Below are 19,858 nucleotides of genomic sequence, written 5' to 3'. Positions count from 1 at the left end.
GCCTCCCCAGTGATTGAAAGAGAAATGCTTTTGCATTTCTCTTTCAATCGCGCTGGAAGCAGAGCTTCCAGCGCGACGAGGGAGGCCCCTGTAACTAATCAGCGCGCGCTCGCGCGCTGATGTCACAGGGGAGGGGTGGGGGGGGGTCGGGGTGGAAGGGGATGGTCTTCCCCTTCCATCCCCGACTTGGGGGGGAGGGGGATAGCACGGGGGCGTTCTAGCGCGCCCCCAAGTTCCCCTGTGCCATGGACGAGATGATCTCGTCCAAGGCACAGGGGAACTGTAGCCTTGGATGAGATCATCTCGTCCAAGGCACAGAACAGGTTAATTTCCAGGCCAAGCCTGATCCATGCTGCATAACATCTTAATATACCACCATAAAAGATATCAATGGCTATAGGGTAGATGTGAAGACTTCTTTGTTCAACAGAGTCTATACTGTATAATTGATTAGCTTATTTATGTGGAGTTTTATGTGGAGTTTGATGACAAATGTAAATCATATTTAGTATAGGGATGCAGTCTAAATTGTGAGTATAGATGGTATAGAAAGTGAAATAGTGAATGTAGAGGACTTTGTTTCTGTCATGATGCATAGATTTGTAATCTACTAACGCTTGGATTAAATCCATCCATATCTAAAATGCAACTGTGTGATGAATAAGGACCATTACAGTAGGAAAGATGGAGACCGCCTTACAAATTCAAAAACATTTCAATGGATTATATTAATGTGGCAGATTGGGACAGCTGGAGTCCCTCTTAAGCATGTTACATTCAGTGTGTACTGTTCATGTACCAATATGGAGGATAATAGGGAGAGTAGGGATGCAGAATTAATATTCCATTCTTTCTAAATGTGGTCTTAATTATTTCTTATCATATTATGAATTTCCGAAATCCAAATGAACCTTAGAAAGAGGAATAAAGAGAAGATCACAGGGTAGATGAATAAAGCACCTTCTATAAATAGCACACAGTGTACATTCTTAGTATGTAATTGCGAAGAACCAGGGAGGTTGTGAGGATTAACACTAGAAAGGGAGAGCTTAGCTTAGAGTTAGGAAAGACAGTCTGATTTCACACTGTTGCCGAAGCCATCTCCTGTGAGGTTATCATGACATATCTTTCTTTACAGGTGTGATAAACCTTCTTACAACCCCCTCCACCCTTTCTATATTTGAATTCTTTTTTGACAATTTACAATTGTGAGAGTGGATAAAGACAAAATATGCAGCTAAAGAATGAACTTGGCAAATGGTAGCAAGGAGAAATTTGTTGAAGTGTTTACAGACTTGCAATCATTTGTGAGGAACAGTGTCGGTCATAAGTATTGGCTGCATTCTCTAAAAGACATTAGTTGCATACCTTCCTATCTGTATGAGCCTTCAAGCCCAGAGGTCATCCACTGATAATTGTCCAAGATCAATTTGTGCCAAAGAAGAAGCAATTTTATATCTTCTGTAGAAGTACAATTTTTTTGAAGATCTCTGAAGTTGCTCTTCAAGTTATTGAAGAGATTGAAGGCCTTAAATCTTTTAAGGTATGATCTGTGCTTTATGGTTCAGGATTGCATCTGAAGGCTAGATTCCACCTGTGTTTGCTGGGAATTTGCTGCTATTCAAACACAAGGTCCATGATTCTAAGGATTGTAAAAATATTTGTCTAACAAAGTTACTTAATAGAGTGTTGTTGATGTCCAAACATTTGAAAGAGACCAAACTACAGAGCTGTGTAAACTCATACAACAGAAGGACTAGATTACGTAAGCGGTTGTGCTCTTATTCCACCATTTTTAGTTTTTGATAGATATGGTCTAATTTTGTATGCACCTTTTTGTATCCTCTTACGTTATTCAATAGTGAAATATCTGCTGCTTTTATTAGCCTTTTAGATAACAAAAAATAAAAATCATGTAAAATTATTTTATGAACAGCACCCGGGCACCCTCTAAGGCTTGGTACTTTATTTGTACTTCACCATTTCAAAAGTCACTTTTTTAATAGAAGAGTTTGATATTCAAACATGGTTTTAATAATAAATACGTGAAGGCACTGGCAAGAGGAGTACCCTATGTTAAACTATGTAATATAATCATGTTAGTAACCTTTAGAAAGATTTGATATTTAACATTTTTTTCATGAACAACTGTGGGCTCTGTCATTTTTGTTGAACTACATGGACTATTTCTAATTATATTTAGACATTTTTTAATATAAGAGAAGGTTCTATTGGATAGAGATGGACACCGGCTAAAGGATTGCCCTTCGATAAAATAAAGGAAATAATTACTATATAATACATTATTATTTCCTGAAGTTTCTGCTTTCTTCTTTTCAGCACGTTAGTTCTGTGCCCTGTCACCAGAGTTAAGGTTTGCAGTTTGTAACATTTTACTATGATTTATTTGCATAAAATATGTTAGGGTTGGATTAGGCCTACAGGTTTGAATATTTTCCTCTGGTTTCATTTGTACTTTGACTCTAAAAGGGTGTTAACATGGAATAGTGTTTTTTAATAGGTTGAAACTTAAATAGATGGAAAGCCTGCACACGATTATCCTGTAAGCACTGTTGTGGTTAAATTGTTGTACACCACTTATATGAGATTGATTATCATACAGTACACTCGATTTTGTATTTAAAGGTGGACAAAAGCACTATCCACAATAAATTCTTAATTTATTAAAAGTAACCTCTTTTTTTTAAATATGATTTACTCTTGCACTTATTGCAGTTTCTAAGCAGTGTACAGAACGTGTTTCTAATTTTCATTTTAATGGTATACCACAAGAGAAAGGAATGGTGTTTGTAGGACATTTAATTAACAATTCCATACAATGTTTCCTTGAAAAATAATAATTCTAGTATAAGGATTATGGGTGGTTGCAGTTTAAATTTTAATATTTCCATTTGTAGGTGAAGTTATCTGATTGCAACTAATGCAAACATTGATATCACTCTTGTTAAGGCTTAACCATGTTTCTTTTTGTTTTTTGCGAACACTTTTAATTTATGTTTTAAGTCAGTGATTCGTAACCTGTGGTCCATGGACCCCCTAGAGCTCTGGGATGCCGACTAAGCAGATCAATAAAGAACATGTACATGCAACGCAAAATTTAAAGTTGTACGTTTTTTAATGCCCTGTAAATGTGAACGAATTTAAAGCTGGAAGCTACACATTGTTATCAGAATTTGTGGGAGCAGCGCAAGTACAGCAAACAGACCTTGTTGTATGCGATTGGTGTCCTCAATTGAAGCACCACCAGAATGTGCGCTATGAACAAAGAAGACAGGAATATGCTGGAGACTAGCATATTGCTTTGTCTTTTAGTGATAAAACTTCATTTTGAAAAGCTCCAACCTTCCATTAAAAATTTTGATTTTTGTTAATATTTATGTTATGTGTTTATAAAGCTCGTGATTACCCTAAGGTCTCCTGGCGCTGAGAATGCTGCCAAAAAGGTGCTGCCCAAAGAATGTTGGAATCCTGAGGAATGTCCCTGGAGATCAAGCCTGAAAAAGCCAGGTTTAAGTTATTTTCGGGATGCCAGGTGATTGGAGATCAAGCTAACTTGGAGGTGGAGGGGATTCCAGATGTTAGCAGTGTTGAAGACAAAGCTCCTACTTCCAAATTTTCTCATTTGGTTAATGGAGTGACTAATTTATTTGAGCCTGAGGAGCGTAGGTTCCAATTTGGTTCATACAATTTAAAATTCTGCATCAAATGGTCTGGGCCAGATTTATGCAATGCTTTGTGAGCAAGGCATAAAGCCTTAAACTGAGTTATTTTCCTAATAGGCATCCAGTACAGTAATTGAATTGCTGGAGCTGCAGATTTATACTTCCCAACCCTTAGCAGAAGATGGGCAGCAGCATTTTGAAGGGTGTTTGTAATTTGTTTAAATGCTGTTGCAACATTCCAATGTAGATACCGTTGCAATAATCTAGTTTTGAAAGTACTAATGCTGTTACTAGTTTTTGCCAGGCCTCAGAGGGCACTAAGTGATGAATTATTTTATTAATTTCAGTGAACAGAAGATAGAAGAGGTTATTGCACTAACATAGTCTCCAAATGATAGTTTGTTATCCATTGTGATTCCCATGTTTTTAACTTGATTAACCAGCACAGGTAACGTTTCCAGGTCGACAGGCTACCACTGTGGCAACCACAAGGAGGTCTCGTTTCGAAATAGAATCCCTCTGTTGTGTCAGAATTTAGTTTGACAGTTTTTGTCCATCCATTGGCTGACAGCTAACATACAATCGTGAAACCTCGTCCCTGTGCTCATATCTTTGTTAGTCAAGGCAACCACTATTGGGTTGTCATCTGCATATGATGTCAAAGCAAAGCCAAAGGATCTAATCAGGCTGGCAAGGGCAGTGACTTACACACTGAACAATGTGGGATTCAGAGCTGACCCCTGCGGGACCCCAAAAGGAAGAGAAAAGGATGCTGACACTAAGTGACCTAGAGCCACTAGTTGCTCTTGCTCTGAGAGAAAAGACCGAAGAAGTATCAGGGCGGAACCTCCAATTCCAATCTCTATGAGTATTTCAACCAGACGTTCATGATGAATGGTGTCAAATGCTGCTGATAGGTACAGTAAGATCAAGGCAGCACACTCACCATTATCCAAAGAAGCTCTAATCTCTTCAGTTGCGTTGATAAGAGCAGTCTCAGTACTGTGCCTACTACAAATTCCAAATTGACTGCAGTCTAAAAGATTATTGTTTTCAATAATGGAAGAGAGCTGCTGATTCATTACTTTTTTGATAATTTTTGCAGGTGAGGTAGACGAGAGCTAGGCCTATAATTATTGGTGCCTGCTGGATTCAGACAGTATTTCTTAAGCAGAGGCAGAACTGGGGCTAACATCCAAGATCTGGGGAAATAGCCTGTCTTAAACATAGTGTTAAAGACGGGAGTAAGAAAAGAAGAAATTGCGTCTTGTGCTAACTTACTCACCAAAGTGGGACAGGGATCATAAGGCGAGCCTGATTTCGGCAGATGTTTTGTTGTCTGCTCTAAGGAGACGTTTAGTTGCCTGCTCTAAGGAGACTCTAAGCGCTAAGCATTTGCATACTTTTTGTTTGTGAATTAAATAAGATTGTTTTCATGTGTGTATTTGAGGTATGCTTCTTTCTGGATTTTTGTATATTATTGTAAAGTTCAAATTGTAGAAATTGTTTAGGCAGGGTTCCCCGACTTCCTGTAGTGATATGGTCAGGGTCCACAAAAGCCGTAAGGTGAAGAACCACTGTTTTAAGGCATAAAAAACAGAAACTACTGAAAACAAAGATAGGGTTAAATCAAATGCTCCAGCCATCACAAAAAAACAAGCCATTAGAATCACGAGCATCTTATGTGGTCCACCCAGCCCTAAACAATACCAGCCAACTTCACCCATCCTCCGTCTCAAACCGCCTCAAGGGCGTGTCCCTTGTCTGAGCCCAATGTTCACTCCATTGACCATGAAATCGTACCATGTGTCTTTGGGCACCCTCTAACAAGGTAGGCTGTCTTCTTCATCATAGTTCAGTGGTTCATACCGCTCAACAATTCCACCTTAGTAGAGCCACTGGTGAGCTGCCAGAGTTTCCCCAAGTCATGATTGAGAAATTATACTTCCCATATTTAGCAGTTTCTATGCATGTCTGAATCCACCCGAGTTCGACTAGTCCCAAACAAATACAATGTTGGATTAGACGTCACTCTAGACAAAGTCTGTGTAATATCTGTCCATTACTACTCATCCCCAAACCATATGGAATCATCCTGCAGTTGTGTGATCACATCATTGGCAAGTTGCAGAGGATGGCCACCCCATCTTCTGACATTTTTGGGTGAGTTGTAGAACCTTTGCAGGTATTTAATCAGGATGAGCCTCAGACGAGCCGGTATTGTGACCTCCCAGGGTGTCATGTTGCCCCATCTCCCCATTACTCTTCTTCCAGATGATCCACGGTCCCTTTCCTATTGTGTTTTCAACACTGCGAAATAATTTGTTGCATTTATTACTAATGATTTGTATAGTGGAAAAAGCGTGTCATACAGATAAGCACAACAGTGTAGTGAGGTACTGTTGCCGTGCTTGTTGTAACTGCAAATATTTGAAACACTGGGTTTTCAATAGTGCATATTCTTCCGTTAGGGTTTCTAATGACTTCAGTAGACCAGGTCCTCAAACATCTCTGTTTGGAGTTTCTAAATAAATCCCCTTACTGGAACCCCAAATGTTGTGACACTTGTTAGTATTTTACCGACCCATAGGTTTGTCTTGCAGATTAGTTTGTTTTTCCACCCCATCCACTTGAGTGCTGCTTGTGAGCAGCCTGATGTGATCCTAGTGGGCACAGGATTGGGACAGCTAACACCATATAGACAACCATGTTGAGTCATGGAAGGAATAGTGATACTTCACCACTAATCGAGGAAGGTCATCCCTCATGGCATACAACCAATTATTGGTGTTCAGAAATTGAGAGACCCAATGATACACGTGAGTGTCTGCAACATTCAAACAGCCATCAACGGTGCATTGTATACATCGATGTTAAGATATACAAGGTGTTTTGCCTTTGCCTGTGATTAGGTAAGGGTAAGTTTGGGCAGGGCAATAATCTTAAAAAGAGTTATTCTGCCTAGGGTATTTATGGGTATGGTATCCCAAGCGCAAAGGTCATGTTTCAGCTTGGTTTACTGAGAGATCAATTTGAGCTCCAGCATTGTGTGAGATCTAACATGATAGGTAACCCTACGTACTTAATGCTCTTTGTTGATGTTTTTATTTGATGAGAGAGAGACTCAAACACTGGGGCCTGAACTGAGCTGATTTTATTCATTTGATTCTGAGACCAGATACCTTTTAATGTAGATCCGGAATCTGCATTAACCATTCACCTGACATTGTGTGGTGTATCTCAGAGCCAACAGTATGTCATCAGCATAGCGGGGTACATGATCCTCCCCACTACAAGCCCCGGGGAAACTTTGTACCACTCCAAGTCCACAACTGCATAGTGCAGGTGGTAGATTGCCAAGTCAAAGGGCTATGGCGAAGGGGTAGCCCTACCTCGTTCCTCGTTCTATAGGGATCCTGGAATAATGCAAATATGAATGCCCAGAAACAGTGACCAAAGTACATCTTCTTAAGCACCATCAACTGGAACTCCTATCTAAGGGAATCAAGCGCCTTTTTAAAAACCAATAAGCATGAGGGCACAAAGTCCAGATAAATAAATTAGGCACTTAATTTGTCTCAGTGTAATCGCATCTTCTGTGGAGGTACAGTCTGGGTCCAACTCTATCACCCTTCTCTCTACCTCTCCCTTCCTAGCCTTCTTGTCTTGTGTATTCCCATTAATGTAAGATATGGCCCAACACCCTCCATATCACTGTCTTATCAGCTTTCCACAAAACACTGTGTGAATCTACTGTAACAGTGTTCAGCACAAATTTATGTTTTGTCTCTTCATATTGATATTCTAAGATTTCCATCTGTCAATCACCACGCTTTCAATCAGCAGCCCCTCTCTCCTGCCATTCTTGGCATTTATCCCCATCAACACCTCTAAGAAGATGAACCCTGCTTGCCAAACTTAAAATTAAATCTGTTGACAGAGCAACAATGAGTAAGGAGTTATGGGTGCCTGAGTAAACTAGATACACCCTCTCCCTGAGGAGCCACCTCCACCAAACCTCACACAATCCCCCCGAAGAGACCTGGGTTACGAACAACAAAAGTATGTGGAGCCTGACCAGAACACCTAGGGAGATATCCACTGTGGTGATAACTCCCCCTCCAGTAACCGCAATGCCCAAGGGTGTAATACTCTTCTCCCAACATGTGGAGAGTGTCTTCAGTGAGCGGAGGTGATATATCAACTCTCCCTAAAGACCATAATTTAAAGACATCTCAATACTACCTTGAATCTGCTTAGTTTATCAGCCTGGTTCTACATGACTCTCATTGGAAGAGATTTATGGAGAGCAGACACGTGCTTTGAGCCTCTTGTGAAGGCCACATGGATTGCCCAGTTATAACCAAATTTACCCAAGAACTTGCATGTATCCCACATGAGATATGTCTTGCAGCATCAGCACCACTGGACCATCTCATTTTACCTATTGTAGGACTGGTCCTGTTTAGCTTGTCATTAAGACTGGCACAAAAATCAGCAGACATAGACTATGCATGCACTTGAATTGACTCCCATTGAGGAGATTTATTAGAGGGTTGCTCATTACCATTTGTTTTCCAGTTGTTGATGAGTGGTGATCTCTCACCCATGACGTTCTTATAGTATTTAGTGTACATCTTCTAAGTGCAGACACTTTGTACTGTGTACCATCAGTGACAAATTATTATGTCACAATGACCAAGTATTTGTAAACCTTAATAAGAACATAATATTTTTAAAAAATTCCACGTGGGAACTTTGTCAATAAGATTATTTATGTTGCATGACCTGATCCAGAATGAGCGATCATCCACAGTTATCTTGTCATGCATTTGTTCTCCTTTCGGTATAACCACAAGGGCCCTGCGTCTCAGTGCCTGAGGACCACTCAAAAACTATGCGTGCCTCGGTAGGAGGCTGTCAAGGATAGGAATGTAAAAACTCAAACACAAAATACCCTCCCCGATCCCAATCTTCCTTTCCCCATGCTTCTACCTTGAAAGTACCTGTCACCCATAACTTTGTTTCCTTGTTTAACTATAACTATGGCATCAGGTTAGTGCTCCCTACTTGCATAGGCCATTCGTAATTGAACTTCATGGGGTATATGTATCATAACTGGATTGCTGAGCATGCGCCAACTTGACACGCTGGCTATGGCCCTTGGTTCTCCTATTTAAATATATTTATTTTAGCGGCAACATCCCTTCCGGTTTCTCAAAAACTTCTACATATGCTGCACCTTTAGTCTAACCCATTAAGACTACATTTTTGCTGCTCCTAGTCTTGATAACCATGTGTAATTTCCCAATAGTATGTTCCAGCGATACACAAACTCATTAAATACCAATCGTCTGATTGCAGATGGTTTAAATGTAGGTAGATCTGCAGTAGAATACAGTTTATTCGCAATATGTTCAGAAAAAAGCATGAAAATCCTGAAAAACAACAAACTTAACTTTGGGATGGTTAACATTAGTCCATAGAGGTCTGATCCATATCGGAATCTAACAGGAGCAACAAAAGATAAACTGTATGGGGTGGGTGTATGGCTGGGCTGGGCGATTACACATTGGCAGCTAAGACTACAAAGAGACTGGATAATATTGAGGAGATATGCATTCTTGGGTCTCTCCCATCCACCAGAACAAATAAGATTAATTTATTTGAAAAATTAACTAAGCACGTAGATGGTTGCAAATCGACATATAGGGCATTTCCACAGAAAGTCCCAAAGGCAATGTTACTGTTACAGAAGTAAAGCTTTTGTAGAGTTGAAAGAAGCCTCAAAATAGTTGTAAAGACACAGAACGGAGACTCCAGATATGATGCAGCTGGTATTGTATATGACGTTTCTTCATTTCAGGGGCCATGTGCGGTGGGGATGCAGAGCATCCAGGTTTATTATTATTGCACTCGGATGATTTTTCATCAGCTTCACCTTATGAAGGATGGATAAATACCAGCTTGTGATATGAATGTTATGCACCATTCCTGCTGCAGAAAATGCGTTACCTACCTTACTGGCACGTGAACCTGTGACCTGCAGCTTGATTACTGAGCTTTTCAGCAAGTGGCATATTAACTCACCGAACTAGGGGCCAGATGTAGCAACCCGTTTGCGAGTCGCAAACGGCGAAAATTGCCGTTTGCGAGTCGCAAACGTGGGTTTGCCATGCAGAAATGCATATTGCGAGTCGTTACCGACTCGCAATATGCATTTCCGACTCGCAAATAGGAAGGGGTGTTCCCTTCCTATTTGTGAGTCGCTGTGGGATGCAATACCATTTGCGACCGCATACAGTTACCATCCACTTCAAGTGGATGGTAACCCACTCGCAAATTGGAAGGGGTCCCCGTGGGACCCCTTCCAGTTTGTGACTGGACCGCAAATTATTTTTTCAGGGCAGGGAGTGGTCCAAGGGACCACTCCCTGCCCTGAAAAAAAACCGAAACTAAAGGTTTCGGTTTTTTTTGAAGTGCAGCTCGTTTTCCTGTTAGGAAAACGGGCTACACTTCAAAAAAAAAAAAACTGCTTTATTGAAAAGCAGGTCGCGAACATGGAGGTCTGCTGACGACAGCAGGCCTCCATGTTAGCGAGTGCCTATACTCGCAATGGGGCCGCAATTTGCGACCCACCTCATGAATATTCATGAGGTGGGTCATTGCGACCCCATTGCGAGTCGCAGTCGGTGTCTGAGACACCGTACTGCATAGCAATTTGCGACTTGCAAATTGAGAGTCGCAGGGACTCGCAATTTGCAAGTCGCAAATTGCTGACTTGCTACATCTGGCCCCAGGTTACTGGGTTTGGAACCTACAACGTTCAAGTAAAACCAATTTGACCAGTAGTAATGTTAAGTCACTTCTAGGAAAATTGGAGATTTTCCAAAGGCTTCTTATAAGCTGGTTGGATTGGGGCAGAGTCGGTCACTTGTCGTTTATGTTCACCAGTGGTTTTGGAGACCTGCGGTCTACTTTGAGTTCAGGGGAGGAAATGGTTGTGGATTGTGTATGATATGAGGTATTTTGACGGTGCTAGTGGAGATTCCAAAGGAATCCTGCTAGGCCTGACTGTGGATGATGGAGGTGGTTGGGGATCCTGTGGTAACCACTGATATGCAAGTGGGGTTTCTGGCCTTTTCAGGAGCATAGCTGGGATGGTTGACGGCAGGTGGGTGGGAAGGATATGTGATCCCCTGACTTAACTGTAGATTGGTCTGACCTGATAAGATTACTTTTGAGATTTCCTGCATAAATTTGCTGATAATGCTCTTTGGGGTAGTGGGCTGATAAGTCGGGTTTCTTGGAAAGTGGCAGTTGTGATGAGAGATGGTATTTCCCTGTACATACTTAGACCACGGTGACTGACTCACTTTTGATCTGCTAAGGCAAAGAAGAGTCTTTCCTGAAAGGAGGTGCAGGAGTCGACTGTGAGAATATTTAACCACTGAGCCACAACCTATGAAATCATGTCATGATCAGAAGCCTTAGAGATGCCTGGGGGGAAGATAAGACTACCGGGGACGTCAGGCTGCTTCTGTTACCTGCCCTTTCCTCATGCGAAAGGATGAGTAATGTTCCATTTACTTTACAATATTTATTAATGTTGGATTAACTTACATATGAGATCAATGCATCTACAGTTGTAATGATTGTATTGCATCTGTATGATTTTAATTTGAAGGACAGCTTAACACCCAGCCTACCACAGTGGGCTAAACATGGTGCATGCATTCAAAGCTGCACAAGCATAGAATGTTCGGATTTTGTTACGTGACAGCTCTGAATACACGTCCTTTTGGGGTGTAGTGACTCAGGAGTTTTTAGTGTCTGGCAGTTTCTTCTTGTATTAGTTTGTCCATCCGAAATTCTTTAAAAGGATCCATCTTAAGCTTCTTAAGGACGCTGCTAGAGTGTGGTGGTTGGTATGCCAAGTATTGGGTATCCATTATTATAGTCCTCGGGCCCCGGTCTGGGATTCTCCTGGTACTCCTGAGTTTCTTTCAGTTTAGATAAATTGGCTCTTGCATTAAAGGGAGTGACGAGGTGGGGACAAATTTTGGAGGAGTCCAAGTTGGTGTCTTGGGCAAGGCTCGTGGAGTTAACAGATGACAAGCTTTCAAAGTTCAAATATTTGCAGTTAGCGAGCTGGGCGGCCTCTCTCCGAGAGAAAGGGGGGGTGTATAATTATTGGGAAGAGAAATTATCTTCAGTCTCAGTTCATAAAGAAATCTCTGTCTGGTATCAGGCGTTGCTTGATGCTTCAGATTCAGTGGTTTTGCTTTCCGAGAAGAAAAGGGGAAGGGTTTTGCCAGACCTAGATATAGTACACACCTGGGAATCCTCATGCTCTATACTTTGGTCGGTAACTAGAGCAGCCGCCTTGAAAAATAATCACTTGTTTACAATGCACAGAGTCTATTGGTCCCCCCAGAAGTTATCTACTATAGGGAAGTCAGAAAGAAAGTGTCCACATTGTGGTGAGCCCAGTGTGAATGATATACATATGTTCTGGAGCTGTCCTAACCTTTGTGTCTTCTGGTCTTTGATTAATGGTTTTCTCAAACAGTTTATAAGCGTTGAGGTGGAAGTGACTCCCTCTTTAGTGTTTTTTGGGGTCTCTCCTGGGTCCCCATGGGATAAGAAGCTCTCCAGGCCGCATAAGTGCATGATGTTTCTATTGATGTTGTTGGCTAGAAGACAAATATGTTTAAAGTGGATTATGCCCACCCCCCCCCAAATGTATTTGACTGATTGTCATCAATAGATAATTTTTTCTGTTTAGAACGTATTGGCCGGATGGGTAATAGAGATGAATGCTGGGCCATCTGGGAAAATGGCCAGCAAAATGGGAACACTTTCGGTATATAGTCCAATGATTACTCCTCCTTCTCTCCCCCCTCCCCTCCCGGGCTTGCGGTGCGGCTAATTCCTACAGTTTTCTTTTTCTGGTCACCTTGGAATGGACTGTGGGACCGCCATACCCATGAGCATTGGTCTTGTCCGTGAGAGGTGAAGTGCTGTGTCTGCTCAGGTTTGAACCACTTAAATTGGATCACTTTGCTGGACGCAGGTTGATGACCCTCAAGCAGAGAGGCGAGATTTCTTACGAGGACAAAAAAAAAAAAAAACGCTGCAGAAGCATGTCCGATCAAGCATGGAATAATTGTGACTAATTCTAATAAACAGCCACATTAGAAGCTACATAGCTGCTTGTAAAAACGGAGACTGTTTGCTTTGTCGTGTTAGGAACTGTGCATTAATGATTTCAAAGCCTGCAATGTCATGTTCAGTTGGCCTTCCCTGTTTTTCTCCCACGGAACAACTATCAAAATGCCCTGTCCTCGACTCAACACCCACTTGCAATCAACATGACTCACGGTTGGTGAACAGCTGATATTGCAAACATCACCAAAGCTACATTTGTGACACACAGACATGAACATACTCATTGGAAAGACTTCTGGTATTTCATTGTCACCTATCCTCTGGTCCCTTGAAATATTTTCCATCTAAAAATTCACATGGCAGAACACTTTTCCATGTCACCCATAGAATGTTCTTTTCTTAAACATGCCGACACCTTCATGACAATCCAGTCTGGATATAAAGGCCTTTAGTTGGATCAGCTCTATTACTCTCACATAACCAACATGAATATTAATAAACTAGCTATTTAACAAATCATAAGCTCAAAATTGGATGAATGTGGTGTGGAGTCCAAGAAAGCGCTAGGATGTCATACTTAAAATAAAATGTGCTATCAAATATGAATAACACACAAATTATGCTGTCCCAACTCTAGAGACTTGACCTCAAAATGCACATATTTCCTTGTCACTTAAAATTCACACATTGCAAACCTAGGAAATGTCTTTCGCTATTGCCTCAATGGGTCTATCTATCATGTAATCCACATATAAATCCTGGGCCTAGTTTGGAAAGAGCAGGTGCATTGGAACCATGGCTACGGGGACCTCCATTATATCTGTATATTATTACGCAACAATTGGTTTAGGGCATCCATTCTTCTGCTTTTCCTTTATGATTTTGGACAACATTGCTATGCCATAGTCTCCTAGTATGACGGCTATTTTCCAGAAAGCAGTAAGGAGATACACTCTGGAGCAGTCCTGTTCCTGAAGAAGGAAACTAAAAACAAACCAAAGTTAATGGGAGGAAGGCTTGCAACAAATCTAACAACTACCATGTGGTCAGGGTAGCATTTCAGCCCACTGTTACTCTGGCTACCATGCCACCTTTGTTTAGTCACAGCCATTTGCCAACCAGTCTTGACCCTGCTCAACAGTCCAGCCTGAACTGCCAGGCCAGGTCCTCCCTAAACTAGAACGCAAGCAATTCAGGACCAGTTTTGCTTTGATTGGCCGTGTCGGTCGAGTGTAGCTTGGCTCCAGTGGCACAGTGAGCACGCAACCCACATCTGGGCACACACTTGCCACTGAGCATAGTATGTCAAACACACAAGAGGTGATTGTCAATGCTTAAACGTATTGCAGGCATTCCTCAAATCGTTCCTGTTAGCATTCCAACCCATCATTTTTGCATATATATAGTCTAAACGGAAGTGGCATGGTAGGCAATAGGGTGATGAGTTTGATTGCTACTCTGAGCGCTTGCGATTGGTAAGAAAAATTGCAAGCATACCTCCCATCACTTTTGGCATGTTTGAAGGAAATTGAAACCTGGCTGCAGTCTTTCACGGGAGTAGAGTCAGTCCCTGTGATGCGTTGTCTGTCCCAAAGTCCAAGATTTTAGGCAGATGACATACATTGTGTTCCTATCACATCAGATAAAAGTAGAAGTACAAAGATAATGTACTGGTCTTAAGGCTTGCACCCTTGGGTGGCACGTGATGTGCAATGGAAAGGGAACAGTGGGACTTTTCTAGAATCGAAGTTAAGGGCTGCCCACAAATGAGAGTGGTGGCAGATGCAGAAGGGCCTTGTTTCAGTCAATCGTAGCCAGTTATAAAGCCCTTGCCACCATCTGCAAGCCTGGCTCCAAAAGCAGTGCGCCACTATTTTCCTCTTATAATCTACGGAGCTGCGGCACTTTACAACAGGCTGCATTACTGCTGCACTACTGTGCACATCAATTTCTACACCGGCAATGTCTTCTAACAACAGTGCTGCTACCTCTCTGCAGGGATGAAATTATTTTTAAAAGAAAAATTCAAGCTCCTTTCTACAGGACTGATCTATTCTTGTTCTAGACAGCCTAGTAAAGGGACAGTAATGGGTGGTTACTACATGACTGACTTTAATTTGTAGGAACAGTACTGACACCTCTATGCAGGGCTGAAACTTCAATTAATAGACAGTAGTAGCACCTCTCTCCAGAGCGGATGTGTTAGAGGGACAGTACTGACTCCTGTAATACTATGTAGCTAACAGTCTAGTTTACCTAGCATCCTGAAAAACTGGCATTGCTGCAGTTCGTGTAGGCCAATATCAGGCACCCACACACTGCACTCCACTTCCAGGCACTCACAGGGAGAATGATACTTCTACAGATAAGCTGCACACTGAGCGCTGTTAGTTGCTAGAGCAGAGGAAGTGAATTAGCAAGTTGTGCGACCTAACAGAGGCTGCTCTCTTCTGGGGTGTGCGTCCTGTACAACACACATGTACAAGGAGGAATATCCAGCACTGGCTGCACCTCAACGTATCAGGGAATACTATGAAACAGTGTGTGTACACTGACTTCTGCACTACATTGAGGAGGGGTATAGCAAGCCTGCCAATCAGGATACATCCCAAAGTGGGAACATACTGTTTCCCAAACCGGTCTTAATATACGCGTTAGGTGATCCTGCATGACTCTAAGTTGCAAATGTTTGTCACACTGTGCGCTTTACCAGCTTAACACCACAATGGTCACCATATCCCAGTAGCCGCTCTTTTGAATTCTTATTATTATATGCTAAGCTACTCCCTCTCCATTTCTCCTCATCGTTCCTCTCACACCTCCACTCCAAATGGAAACAAGATTGGGTACCAGCTTTCTGCGGTCCATGTGACCCATTCCCAACAATAATACATGCATGTGGCATGTTAAATCTGGCTGCCAACGAGGTGACAGTGTCTCTGTATTGTGATTCGGAGAGTGGAACATGTGCTGGCACAAATCACCAAGACTAAAGGAGGCCATTTCATCTTAAGGCTCCACGCGCTATTGCCAGGCAGCACCAGGTTTCTGAAAGAATTTGTAACATTGCTACATATGTGCATTGGCATTTGGCATGGATAACGTTCCTACAGAGGTCCCACCCTTATTTTGCTACTGTTAAAAGTGATGTCTCATTCGCATCAGAGAGTGGCACCAAACCAAATGGTAAACCAACCTTACCCCCTTTATTTCCGATTCATTTTACAAATCTGTGCCACTTAAAAACTGAACTTCCCCTTTATGTTAGGAAAAGAAACTTGTGTCTTTGCAATAGATTTACTTAGTAACTTCTTTTCAAATTTCTGAATTTGATGATATTTTTTTGGTTAGTAGTCAAACAGTTAGGGTGCCGCCTCAGACTAATACAAAAAAGCAGAACACGACTTCATGCATTTTTCTAGTCTGAGCAGCAAATAGGCCCTAAAACATCTGGCAAAGTACAGCATTAGCCAGTTTTCCATCCCAAGCTAGTGAATATGGCAGACTGTAACTGACGAACCTCAAAACGCCCAAAGATTAATAATCAATCCTGTGAGATTATACAACTAATTGTGCTGTTACTGAGTTGTGAAGCCTCTTTTACCAAGGATGGACACACACAAGAAATCCACACTGCATAGTTAAAAGGCTTTCTCAAAAATGAATGCCATAATCTAGTGCAGATTATATGAATATATGTAATTATATAATAAAAGAAAGCAGTGACAATAAAACAGGCCATTAAATAATATAGTTTAAAAAATTACAACATTATTGATTGTGTTCATTATATCAAAGCATTGAATGATTAAAAAAAATGTGGGTAATCATCCCCTCTCTTCCAACCCCTAGCTAATCCTCCTTAACACCAACGTGCCCATCAAAGTTTTACAAGGTGGCCTCTCGCTCCCCCTTGGCTGGATAACAGAATTATTTACAGTCAGCTACTGTGCATTAAGGTGGTTGTTCTCTGTTATGGTGCTCTCAAACTGAGAAATAGGAGGTTATGACTGTGCTCTGGGAGCCTGTGGCATTCACTGGACATGTTTGCAGTATGTGTCTCAATTAAGCCTCCCAAGGAAGGCCATCACTTTCTGCATACCCATCCCGCATCATCACAAACCTACCACTGACCCATCCTTACTTTCCAACTACATACCCATCTCCCTTCTACCATACCCAGCAAAGGTCTTAGAGAAACTAATCAACTAACGCCTCACAGGCACCTCCACAAACACCAGCTCCTCGATGCCACACACTCTGGATTCCTGAGCAATCATAGTACAGAAATGGCACAAATTTCCACCACAGATGACATCCTCAGGAAACTTGACAAAGGAGACACAGCAGGTCTCATTCTCCTTGACCTCTCTGTAGCATTTGACATAGTCTCACGCCCCATCCTCATCAGGTGCTGGCATGAGATTGACATCCAAGGACTTGCTGCCTGCTGGATCTGCTCCTTCTTTAACAGATAGATCACAAGCTGTCAACCTGGCACCCTATCTCCTTGGAAGCCCGCAAAGTTGGGCAGGTGTTTTCTAACTCTGCTTTGTTTACTGCTTCCTTCCACCAAACACCTGACCCATCTTTCTCACTTAGGGGGTTATTACAACTTTGGAGGAGGTGTTAATCCGTCCCAAAAGTGACGGTAAAGTGACGGATATACCACCTGCCGTATTACGAGTCTATTATATCCAGTGGAACTCGTAATATGGCTGGTGGTATATCCATCACTTTACCGTCACTTTTGGGACGGATTAACACCTCCTCCAAAGTTGTAAAAAACCCCATAGTCTTGTTCCCTATCTCGTCAGCCACTCCCTCCTGTACTTCTCCCTCTGCTCTCCATGCTCCTTTCCCCTTGTGCACCTCTCTCATTCCCTTGTGATGCCCCCCCCAACCTGGCTTTATTTTTATTTTCTCGCCCACCTTTTCAGTGGTTCCTCCCTACTTTTCTGTTGCTCCACCCCACCCACCATCAGCATTTACATATTTACTTTGTCATTTTTTTTAAGGCATGTACAGTTTCTTCCCGAGTGCTCTGTTTAAAAAACCGCTTTTGTGCACTTAACATGTACTATTTTTTATGTTATTTACCGAGCTAATTGGCATCCGCTATCTTAGCTCGGTCAAGTAAAAATAAAATAAAATACTGCAGTGCAATTCTTTAGCTGTGCACTTGCGTGGCACCAACATTGCAGCTCGCCAGCTTCCCTGTTTGACCTCATTGTGTGAACCTACGCAAATATTGTATTTAACTGCGCTTTCTTTTTTAGGTCGAGCATTGCAGCGCGCAAGCGCTGCTTTTCCGACGTGTTGGTATATATCTGGGCTTTCAACAACACCCACCTCACGCCCATCACTACCACTCGGTCGAACCCTTTGATGACATTGGTGAATGGTTTACCTTTGTTCCTCCTTGGGGAGGTTTTGTTACCGCCTGTTATATGCCTAATTGCAATTTTGCCGATTAGTGTAACTACGAGCGAACTTTTTTGCTTTTTGTGTGCTTCTACACGCTGATTCTCATGGCGGCAGTGGCGCTGTGAATCGACTCCTTTATTTGAAACTGCTTAACTTTTAATTCTCAATTTATGTGTCAAGAAAAATCAGGTTAGGCGTTTACAGCGCTAATAGCTCTAGCTCGAGCAGATGCGAGAACCATTGTATTGCCAATGCTTGTTTCCTTATTGCATTTGAGAGCACTGCCAATACGGGAGTTCAGGTTTTGTGCTACACAAGCACCTACATTGTGACGGATTCAAATAGACTATAATGTTGCTCTATGTACAAATCGAGGCCCCATATAGGTTCCACATGACAACTGACTTACCTCCCAATTAACTAATGGTACTGTTGACGGTGGGTGGGAGGGCATTAATATTTTGAAGCTCACAAATTTAAAAAACGATCACGCAGTATACGCTTCCCAGGGCAGTGATATTACCCAATATACGAAGTTGAAAAGCTTCTTCTGCTTGTTAAAGAATTACACTTTTAAACAATTTGAAGAGTCTTCATCATATTTTATAGTTGGTGCCCGTTGCACAGTTTGCGTGCCAAACATTTTCAGGGCTCGACTCAATTCTTGGGCTCCTAGAGCCCGGTCAGATCCCCCACTATTTTGTTGACTTTCCCACCTCTATTTTGCCTGAGTTAGTGGCGGCCAATGCACAATGGTTCACACAAGGACTCCGTCAGCCCCCGACTTCATTATCCCGAGGAGGTATGGGCTCCTTTTACCGATCATCTCCGGTTACTCACTCATAAACCTTTCGCGCTCCCCACGCCTTGCTACAGTGCCCTAATATACTTCTTACTTTCAATAGGCCAACGTAATGGGCTGAGTGTTACCCACTGACCGGTGCGTCGGTGACTCGTCTGCAGTATGTGGCACTACATAGAATGGATACAGCACTTCGGGGCATATTTATGAGGGGCTTCGAGGTCCGTACAGGTATTATTTAAATAGCTTCCTTACTGACATGCACTCAACGTTATAAAGGCCAATCCGCCTCCCTTGCCTCCCTGTTAACATACAACCCTAAATTCCCTGTAAATGCCTGGTCCTCTCTCCATCCCCGCACTGGGAGCATTGGTGATAGTGAAACATGCGGAACTTACCTCCTCGGCGAGCAGAGCCCCGCGATGTCCTGTCTCTGGCTGCGTGACTCGGCAGTGAAGAGCGAGCTCCACTGACGGGCTTTTAAGCTTGTTAGCGGGACGCTTGGAGCTGACATGTGGGTCATTTTTTCCTTTTTTAGCAGGACGGGTCATTATGATTCAGTGCTCTGCTGATTTTTCTTTCTTTTTTCAAGTCATTGACATTTTTCTTTTACGAGGCTCAAAGTCGAGTCTAGTTAAGGCTCACCCTTTGAGGTGAATTTATTTGCCTATTGTTGCCAGAAAGCATAACGAGGGTCGGGCATGATTGGCCTGCCCGGGGTGAGGTGTGCCTGTGACCAGTGTCCTAGATACGGGGTCCACCGCATGGGTCAGAA

The 19,858-nt window shown here is 42.3% G+C and overlaps 1 protein-coding gene across 1 annotated transcript in view; it reads right to left on the bottom strand.

Moving 5' to 3' along the window:
- The window catches only part of LOC138294088 (exendin-3-like), a 136,751-nt gene extending 117,115 nt beyond the window's left edge, over positions 1 to 19,636 (bottom strand). Inside the window, exon 1 of the mRNA XM_069233321.1 lies at positions 19,482 to 19,636. Within this exon, the coding sequence (XP_069089422.1) occupies positions 19,482 to 19,606 (125 nt within the window). The 5' untranslated portion in view covers positions 19,607 to 19,636. The remainder of the gene's footprint in view (positions 1 to 19,481) is intronic.
- Between the last annotated feature and the right edge of the window lie 222 nt (positions 19,637 to 19,858).

Source organism: Pleurodeles waltl, chromosome 4_2 (assembly GCF_031143425.1).
Source record: "Pleurodeles waltl isolate 20211129_DDA chromosome 4_2, aPleWal1.hap1.20221129, whole genome shotgun sequence".
NCBI lineage: Eukaryota > Metazoa > Chordata > Amphibia > Caudata > Salamandridae > Pleurodeles > Pleurodeles waltl.
The sequence above is the reverse complement of the archived record's forward strand: the minus strand, read 5'-3'. Positions and strand labels throughout refer to the sequence as shown.